The 10,321-nt window shown below is 39.3% G+C and overlaps 1 protein-coding gene across 1 annotated transcript; it reads left to right on the top strand.

Moving 5' to 3' along the window:
- Window positions 1–1,287: 1,287 nt before the first annotated feature.
- Window positions 1,288–10,235, top strand: LOC117420022 (protein angel homolog 1-like). Its single transcript, XM_058991840.1, has 10 exons — window positions 1,288–1,391; window positions 2,032–2,502; window positions 2,853–3,088; window positions 3,650–3,719; window positions 3,949–4,400; window positions 4,566–4,692; window positions 5,334–5,444; window positions 5,764–5,833; window positions 6,057–6,220; window positions 6,997–10,235. Exons 1-10 carry the CDS (start codon window positions 1,328–1,330, stop codon window positions 7,155–7,157), a joined length of 1,926 nt encoding a protein of 641 aa, XP_058847823.1. The 5' UTR covers window positions 1,288–1,327; the 3' UTR covers window positions 7,158–10,235.
- Window positions 10,236–10,321: the final 86 nt, after the last annotated feature.

The raw sequence follows: 10,321 nt of genomic DNA, 5'->3' as shown, positions 1-10,321 counted from the left end.
ACACAAGGTTACCCAATCTCAGCTGTACCTCAGTAACCCACATCAATTATATAATCTAATAGATTGTATCAGATCTATAGTCTATATCCTGTTCTTCTATGTTTTTGCTTCACTAGTTACAGTGAATCCATGTTTACTCTGTAGCTCAACTGGTCATTTCAGTGGATCACCATCTTTAATTCTGATCATTTGCTGTCCTTCTTTTCCCACATAGATCACACCAAGGAAGCTTTGTTATTTCCAATCTGCTGTATTAAATTGGCAAGAAGGAATATAGACATACTGCACACACAAACAGACAAATGCATCTGCTATATTCCCTCAGTAAGCCCAATCCTTTTATTAAGCTAGTGTCCTTTGCTTCTACAGCAGACAAAATCCATTACCACAGACAAAATGCTGCTTCCAAAATAAGAACTACTGTATACTATGTGATTTTGAGAAGTTTCCATGGAATGCAATATGTAGGTTTGTCAAGTGGATAGTAAACTTACAATAACTTCAGAGCACAAAATATAAGAATGTTTATTTAGTGCACCACTATTCAGAACTAAGCTAATTGATTCCGAAGAAGTAATGTTATGCAAATGTATGCTTAAAGGAACTTTTATTCAATATTGCTAGACTTGATATATAATCCTTAAATATCGCTCTCCTTTTCCTTTCCTTGGTGAACGTGAACTCATCACTATCCATATCCCAAAGGATCTCATAAACTGTATGTGTGGCCCCTGTAGAAAGTAGCATGGATTTATTGTTCCAAAGACGTCCCATATATTTGTTTCCAGGTTCCAAATTTCAATTCTGCCACTAACTCACTGAATAGCACAGGGGCAAGTCCCTTTACAAGCACAGTGGTACCAGATTAACCAGCTTTGACATGGGTAAGTAAAGTGTGGGATTGACACAGAATAATAACGTGTTGCTGCTGGTGATATTAATATTTTATTGTATTTATTTGGCAAAAATGTAAGAGAAAAATGCAAAGCAAATAAAACAGTGACATTTAAACATTTTGGGAGACCACCTCGTTGGTAAATTCAAAACCCACACATAATATTTATAATTCAGGAATGCTTTTGGGCAATTCTGAATACATTGTTTATTATTCGTTAATACAACAACGCGTGAAAAAAAACACATTCAGAATCGTTTGGGTTTTGATAATAAGAAGCAACCGGACTTTGTAGACCCACTTCGAGATCCCCCAATTCAACTTTCAGCTCTACCCCGTTTGACACAGGTGAAACGCGCTGGATGTGCTTCGCTGTTATAAATAAAGTTAGCTAGAAAGAAACAGGAAGCACGTGAGGTCGCCAGTGGGACGATGATTGGGAGCATACTTTGCTACGTTCTTTTTCCGTTATCACGGTTGATATGCAGGTTAACAGGTAAATACAAACAGCATTAGAGCAAGTTCACCCCGGTACATTCCTATTGGTTTGCCATGTGATCGTAGTCACCACTGTAGTTGAAGCGACGCCGGTATTGCTTTATTTATAAATAATTCTCACGCCAGGGGTAAACTCGTCTGATTGTGGTTTAATACAATGTGGATAATCGGGTATTGTACAGTTTGCCTGCCGAAGTAATGTAGACTTCAAATTAAAATGTAAACACGTGAGTTTACGTTTTCTGTGCTGCTATGGTGCAAGGCCGAGAAACAAATTAACAGTCTGTATGACAGAACACTAAAACTTAAGTACAAATTATGATATATGAAAACGTTATTGAAACCTATATCCATTATTATTATTATTATTATTATTATTATTACGTTTAGAATTTCAATGCAAAAAAAATGTATAGTGAATAGTGTAGGCTATTTCTAAATTCAGTGCGTGTGTAGTTTTTAAAGAATACCGGTTGTAATTCAGCAGGGATAATGATAGAAATTAAGGAGTGAGAAGAACACATTTCACATAATCCCCAAGCAAGCATTGCACCTGCAGTGATATGAGGATCTGTAAGAACGTTTGAAGACTGTTAATCCGTCAGTAAGCCTGTTTCTGTATTCCTTTGTGTTCACAGGTAAACTACAGAAGTATGATGACTCGGAGGATGGCAGCCCCCCTCTCCTAGCGGACAGGAGAGGGGTACAAGGGAGTTTACTTAGCCAGGAAGAGAAGGCACTGCTGCAGAAGTGGCCAGGGGGAAGAAGTGTGTGTCAGCAGGGCGAATTGGGAGACACAGTGACTGTTGGGCAACAGCTAGAGCCAGAGACTGTACCTACAGAATCCAGTGGACAGGATTCTAAGAGACAGGAGGATCTGGACAGGTCGGCTCAGAGCGAGCAGTCTGCAGAGAAGGGCAGTGTGGTGCTGGATTTGGAAAAGAGCCTCTCGGCACCTCCTGCTAAGGGTGCGGAGGGCATGGGAGACCGTTTTCTTGCGGGATGGCACTTCTCTACAGCACTGGGGGACAGGGAGGTAGTGGACTACCCATCTTGGCAATTTCAAGGCATGAGCTATTCCCCCCCTGCGGAGATGGCACCCCTTGAAGGTGAGAAGAAAAAGCACACTACACAGGGATGAGAGTGTGCATAGCACACAGTGCTGCTTGGGGACAAATGTTGTAAATGTCTCTGAATGTGATTTTAACTTGACAGAATCCAAGTGTTCTGTGCATGGACATTTATGCCTGAAACAAGTTGAATAAGACCACATACTGTTGCATGCAACCTGATTGAGCAGCGTATCCTTAAGTGAGCTGAAAAAAAAAAGACTGCACAAGGATGCCTTTTTGAAAACTCAGTATTTTTGCTTAATCTCTCTTGGGTGTCTTATCTTATATGGCTGGCCACTTCACTACAGTATCCGTTTGTGAAACAGGACTCTGCTTTTGTGTTGCAGTGGCATGGAGAGAGTGGGAGGATTTGTCAGGATCACACTCTCAGGGGCTTCTTCCGCAGGAGCCAAGCCAAGAGAGTGAAGAGCAGTTTGAATTCACAATCATGAGCTACAATATACTGTCGCAGGACCTCTTGGAAGTGAATGCGGATCTGTATGCACACTGCCCCCTGGAAATTCTGACCTGGGATTTCCGACTGAATAACATCCTTCAGGAGCTGCAGAAATGGGAACCAGATGTGAGCTGGACAGTATATTATTATTATTATTATTATTATTATTATTATTATTATTATTATTATTATCATTATTATCATTATTATTATTATTATCAGCAGATAAACTGCACTGTACTGGAATAGAAACAATGATAGTTTGTTGGATGACTTTGTATCTTGGTAGGGTAGCCAGTTTCTGTTTATATCATTGTCTCTCTGGAAGAAATTCAATTAAGATAATTTTCCATTCCATTATTAAGAAAACAGCATAATGACGCATTTTCACTGGGGACACTTATTGATGGAAGGACCTTTTAACTGGTCAGTGTGTGCAGTGTAGATAGATAGATAGATAGATAGATAGATAGATAGATAGATGTATTGCTGTTTTTCTGTAAACCCAAACGTTCATTCATACAAACTATTACTATGTCCCCTAAGCTGTTCGGATGACTGGGCTTCTACTTACTTACTGTCTGTCTGTCTGTCTGTCTCCCTCCCTGTCTGTCTCCCTCCCTCCCTCCATGTCTCCGTCTTGGGTTTAGGAAGCTTTACTCAGTCGCCTTGTATTGTCTGTTTTAGATCTTGTGCCTTCAAGAAGCTCAAGAGAATCACTTCCGGGAGCATCTTGAACCATTCCTGTCATCGATGGGTAAGACCCTTTGTTTTTCTCTTACTGAGGTGATGCACCTGTGGGTGCTGTTTTTATTTTCTTCAAGCGCCAGGGGTAGTGACACAGGTGTGGCACAGGTGTCTCTCATGTCACACATATGTCCCAGTCAGACAGACAGACAGACACATAAGATAAGCTTTTGGGTTTGTGAGAAATGACATTGAGTAAGTCTGTCTATCTAACACAATCCTTTTGGATTTTTCTTCAGGTTATGATTGTGCTTACAAACGTCGGACAGGCAGCAAGACAGACGGGTGTGCAGTCTGTTACCAGAGGACCAAGTTTTCAGTGGTCTCTGTCAGTCTTGTAGAATACTTTAGACCAGATACAGAACTTTTAGACAGAGACAATGTGGGACTTGTGGTGCTTTTACAACCAATGATGACTGAGAGGCTAGCAGGTGGAGGACAGAGGTCGAAGGTCGGCCCCATTTGCATTGCCAACACTCACCTTTTGTTCAATCCTCGGAGAGGCGATGTCAAACTGACCCAGCTGTCAATAATGATGGCAGAAATCGACCGGATGATAGATCCATGGCAGGAGCAGGGCAGGAGCTGTCCGGTTCTACTCTGCGGGGATTTCAATTCTGTCCCCAACATGCCACTGTACCAGTTTATCCGGACTGGTCAGCTTTATTACCAGGGACTGCCGACTTGGATGGTAAAGTTATATACCAATGTACTTTGCTAACTAGGCTCTTTGGAGATTTCAAGGAAGAAACAGTGGTGAAAAAATTCTGCATGCATCCCTTATATATTACATTTTTATCATCCATGCTGTGTGTGCAGCTCAACAGACAGACTGTCTTTTTTGTGTGTGTTTCAGATTTCTGGACAGGAGGACTGTTCATATAAACCTTACCAAAGGAAACTGTATGCCCCCTTGTGGCCAAACAGACTGGGAATAACTGACAGCTGTCGCTATGTCACTCAGTGTGAGAAGAACAAGTCAGGTTAGACAGAATCTGGATAATTGTTAATGTTCCAGTCTTACAATAAGTGTCTTATGCCGGCTGAACACAAAATTACAACTTGACAAGTACAGACTTTATAATTAGGTCTCGGGGGATCCTTGTCTCTGATACATTACCTGAATATGTTTTCTTTTTAATCTCTTGAGAGCTGCAGCACATTTGAATAATTGGAATTAGCAGTACGTACAAAGAAAATACATTTTTGGTAGTAGCAAAGTGCTACTGAAAATGCCTCCCCTGCAAGCTACCTAATTAAAAGATAGGTCTGATTTCACGGAGCCTGATAAGTACAAACGTCGGACTATTTTACCTAAAGTAACATATGGTAGCCCCAGATTAATGCTAATCGGAGTCTGTGAAACAAGCCAGTAGTGTTCTGTTAGAAAATGAACCTCCATGCAGTCCATAAGGTTTATTTAACATTTTTATACAGGTTTTGAAAAACAATTTGGAAAGGTGTCTAGACTGCACTGTACTGCAGCATTGACCCACGAAGGCATGGATCCTTTACAGTATACTGTACATATCTAATGCTTCAGTTTTTTTCATTGCATGATTAACACTTCCTCAGTTACTCTAAAAGGCCAGGTGTTTCAACCTTGTTTCTTTTCCCAATACAGACAAGCTCAGATATAGCCATCCCTTTATGCTTCAGTTTCGCTACTGTCAGATTGCCTGCCAACGGCCTCATGACCTTGAGCTGATACAAGGGGTGACGGATGCAAAGCCAGGTAAAACTGAGCTGCCTCATATTTTGAGCAGTTGAAACACATTTTGCTTTAAAAAAGGCTGTATTCCTATTCTAAGTCTGGGTTGCTTATTTATTTGCTGATTAGTTACTACACAGTGCCCCATAGTCTCAAACTGGTTAAGGCTGGGTAATAAGACTCGCTGGTTGCAGCTTTTTTTTTTATCAAGGGACTTCAGCATGGTACCCAAGATAATAAGAAATTAGGCTTGTACATTCTCTGATAGTTGACCTTTGTCTGCATTATGTATGTCACAGCCTATAAAGTGGCACTTTACTGACTGAAGTCTTTATACTTTCAGAACTTCCTGAGAACTGGCCACAGTACACCAGTGTAGAACACAGACTGGATTCAGAATCTTACTTTCCAAGGTAGTTTTACTTTTCTTGTTTATATATATATATATATATATATATATATATATATATATATATATATATATATATATATATGTGTGTGTGTGTGTGTGTGGCCAGTTACACTGTCTCCTTTTCATATCAGTAAACAGCTGGACAACAGAAATTCAGGGTATAGTGGTGGAGATGCAGTGTGTTTAAGTAGTTTCTTAAAGCATTTTGAATTACCCCCCTCCAGATTCAGCAATACAATCCGGCATGGTCTGAACCTGACCTCGGTGTACAGCCATTACTTCAGTGATACAGGACAGCCTGAAGTGACGACCCTTCACTCCGGATTCGGGGCTACAGTTGACTACATCTTCTACACCGCAGAGCCGGTCAGCAATGGGCAACAGGGAGGTGAGTCAGCAGGAACATATCTTTACCATAGCTTTCCATAAATGTCGAGTCAAACACTTATATGATCAATATAACCCATCTGTTATGATTACTTTTGGTTAGATTTAATATTGTTTTAATTGTCAAAAGCTCCATACAATGGCCATGATTGAGAATATATGCCACAGTGTCACAGGCCAAGTTTATTCAGTAACCTGATAATGAACCAGATTTGAATAGCTTAACTGTTTGTGAACCCTAATTGGAAAATACATCTACAAATTCAGCATTGAGACAGTCACCAGTCCTGGGGTATCAAAAGAGAAAGAGTTTTTGTGTATGTGTGTTGTTCAGTCGCCATAGAAATGAAAAACAACAGAGCTTTGGTTCTCTCAGAAAGGAAATAACAAGACATTGAAAGCTAAACTCAGCAGGTCTTCAAAACCCGGCTGTGTTTTGTTTCCTCTTTTTTTAAAAACAATTTAGAACACTGCAATATTGGGGAAGTCATTTTTTATACTTGTTCAACCTGCCTTGGCTGCCCTATGGTTCCTGCTGAGGCATTTGCTACACATTCGGTGCACAACTGTATTCTATGCTTCTTCAAGTTTGACAAAATTAACCTTTTTGTGCGTTCTCTATGAATCAGGCATGCACTGGACAGTGGCTTTATTGCCTATCACGGTTACCCTCACCAGAGGGATACAAGCATGTATTTTCATCACTCTTGTATTTAACACATGCCATTTGTATCCCAGAGATGTGTGGTCATGGCACTCCTGTTCCCTTTCACACAGGGCGAAGGCTGCTCCAGGATGGCCCACTGAAGTTGCTTGGGCGCCTCTCATTGCTCTCTGAGGAGGACCTTTGGGCAATGAAGGGATTACCTAATGAAATCTACTCCTCTGACCACATTTGCCTACTTGCTAAATTTCGCTTGGACACCAGCTATTTTTAAACTCCACAGCCAGTGGATAGGAGGTATATTTATGAAGGATTCATTGAGAAAATACTGGCACTTTATAGAAGGAAAAAAAGAAAAGTTCTACAAATTTTCAGAAGAGCAATTCTCCACATCTGTTGCATATACAATTAGGAAGATGTATCCCTGTGTTCATAAACAAATACAAATAAATGGTCTCCAAAACCCGCATGTAGTGCAGCAAACAGCAGGCTTGGGTGTCTGCTTTTGTCAGAATAGGACGTTTTCATTCAAGGTGAGATAATACGTTTACTTACTGTATATTAGATGCTAAAAAGCACAGCATTTTACATTCATTCGGATGGAAAATAGATGGTCTTTTAATACCTTTTTTTCATAAATCCACCAAATATAGATCGTGCCTGTTGGCAACAGGTAGAATTTGGATCATTTTTTAGTTTTTTGCTCTAATTGAAAGTATAGGGGTTTTATTACTTGTACATTTAGGTTGCAAAATGTATTCTGTATTCAAATACAGACGACAAAATGCACGGCAGAATCTGAGGTTATGTGTACCTAAGATGATCAAGAGTCGTCTTAAAACAGTTTGCTAGATTTAAGATTTTGTTTTAAATTTCAAAGTAATTCTGAAGTCAGGAGGAATAGCAGATTTATGGGCTTCGCAGTTTGTCACTGGATTGTTTCTGCTCTGCAATTTATCATTTACCACATTTACTAAGATATTGCCAGTTTTCAGGACGTTTCTTTTTTTTTTTTTTTTTTTTAATAGTGTTTGTTTTGTTGGCCCAGTAACATTGGAGTAACCATACCGTGTTAGCCATTAAAAAGTAGCATATACATTATTTATTTTTTGGTTGTTAGAATTGTGTTTAGTAAACACAATTGCACTGGGTATTTTTTGTTGGGTTAAAACTGTTGTTCACTTATTTTATGACAAAGAGCATGCAAAATGAATATTTTATTTAAAGTGATGCAGCAAATCTTATTCTGAGGTTTCAGGAACTCATTCTGATGTCACACAGTAAACTAACTCCTCCAGCAAAGCTTATTTTAAGTAATCAGATTCTGAAATGTTTTGTGGCTCACAACTCCACTGCCGCAGTCTGTGTGCATGAGGAACCACTTGCAAAATAAATAATGTTTGCAGCTCTACAGCAGACTGTGTTAATCAGAATGTAACAAAACAGCATTACGATCTAAAAGGGTTATATGAGGACTGTTGTATGCATACCTAATATTTCTACATGTATTTAACACTGGCTTATGATATGTTTCTGAAGTACTGTATAAGGAAGTATGTGCTTGAGGCTAACATGAAAACAAATATAATTAGCAATCTGTTGAACCAGCTTTTCCCTTGGTGAAAATAGTTCCCTGATTATGTTCAGGTCTACCTGTAGGCGTCTAGTGAAATCAAACCACAAGACTAATCCAGTCAAAGGAAAACAGACTTGAAATGGTATTGATTTTAGTGTCTCCTATGGTTTGAAAAAAACCCATGCAGTGGTTGTAGAGAGGAAATGTGTATTTTTGTTTTGTTTTGCAATGTTGTGCAGGGGTGCTAAAAGGCTGTTCCCTAGTCATATTGAAGAAGCTTTGATGTCGTACAGCGCCATTAAATATTCTTACTAGACAAGCAACACAAATGCAGTGTCTGCAATCCCTTCAGAAGTGAGTAGATTTGTACAGTGGCTGGTAGATTAACAGCAATCAATTCTATGACTCTGCAGTTTACAACAGAGTGATCTGTGGATGCTGGAAGCAGGGAACAATGTATTATTTCTCCAGTGCTTTCTTGTTACAGATATACCTAATGTTAAAAACAGGCACATCCACTGCAATTCAACAGCGTTGCAAATCAACAGTGTTGCAATTCAACAGGTTGCCTGACAACCTCCGTTAAAGTCATTCAAGCTTTTTTCTTTTGGTTAAATTTAACAGTATTACTTATTCATTGGGCAGATGACTGTGTACCGGCCAGTTGAGAGAGTACATGTGGTGTGAATGGATTGAGCCCACAGACTTGCAGTGAGTGCAGCTGACAGAACAGATTAATATCAAAACAACTCTGTCCTTTTGCAAGAGCTCTTGTCCCAAGACCACTTCATTTTAACACTTAACAGTAAAGTTAAGCAATTTCCCACCTTTTTAAATAAATGGCATTGCATTACTTTGATTCATACTACAGTACAGATCGATAGTCACCTGGCACAGGGATATGCAGATATTGAGAAACATTTAAAGCCTACCTTTTCTAATGCAAATCAACAACATTTTGTTAGATGAATTGTGTGTATGTTTGTAGGTGTTAGATAGCTACCTTTAAGTTTAGCGTGTATTTCCCGCCTGTCGTACAAAGGGTGTAAGAGAAAGTACACTCGACGTGATTCGAGGTAGCCATCAAATAAAAACATATTCTACACCGCTGTCAGGCACCACGCTGTAATCTGCAGCGTGGGGGTAGGAACATTAAAAACAGACACAACGCTGATATTAACATAACTAATCTGCTTCTGTAGAGCCTGTTGTGGTTCAACATTTGAAATGCTTTGTCAGTGCAGATCTGAGCTATACTTTCAGCGGAATTAAAAGTGTAAAGGCTGTGCATAGGTTCCAATGGGGATGTGATTTGTGATTTCTTAAAACTGGACTCGACCTTACCTCACCAAATAGCTGATATTTGTTCTGCCATTGGTGCCAATTGCTGTGTGCATCACCAGAAGCAGGACAGCTACAATAACAGTAACTTCAGTAACACACACCCAGTGGGTGTCATAGCAGTACATATACATGTTTGAATGCACCTCTTGGTTTTGTTGAGAACCACATCTGTTATCTACTGGCAAATGAACAAGCTTCTGTCAGCTATTTTAATAATAATGACTATCGGCACCTTACAAAAAATATTGACTTCTGAGAGCTGTTAAAGACAATGCTTGGCAGCTCCTTGCTCTGTGTTACTGTACAGAAATGTTACATAGAGACTTTTAACTGCAGCAGTTCTTAGAAGGAAGCAATAACTATTGTAAACAACTTGTGTACAAATGTAATTTGTTACTGTAAAAACTACATAAAAAAATACTTTTTATTACCCTCGATTGCATGTACTTTTTAAGGATTCAAATCCCTTCCTTTTTTTTTTTAAGAGATGATAAAATGAATTAATTATAACTGGAATA

This window comes from Acipenser ruthenus, chromosome 18 (assembly GCF_902713425.1).
Source record: "Acipenser ruthenus chromosome 18, fAciRut3.2 maternal haplotype, whole genome shotgun sequence".
Lineage (NCBI taxonomy): Eukaryota > Metazoa > Chordata > Actinopteri > Acipenseriformes > Acipenseridae > Acipenser > Acipenser ruthenus.
This window is presented reverse-complemented; position numbering and strand designations above follow the sequence as displayed.

Coding starts and splice junctions, on each gene's coding strand:
- LOC117420022 (XM_058991840.1), top strand. CDS start 1,328: ATGATTGGGAGCATACTTTGCTACGTTCTTTTTCCGTTATCACGGTTG. Junction 2,503..2,852: donor GGAGATGGCACCCCTTGAAG/GTGAGAAGAAAA, acceptor TTTGTGTTGCAG/TGGCATGGAGAGAGTGGGAG. Junction 4,693..5,333: donor GTGTGAGAAGAACAAGTCAG/GTTAGACAGAAT, acceptor TTCCCAATACAG/ACAAGCTCAGATATAGCCAT.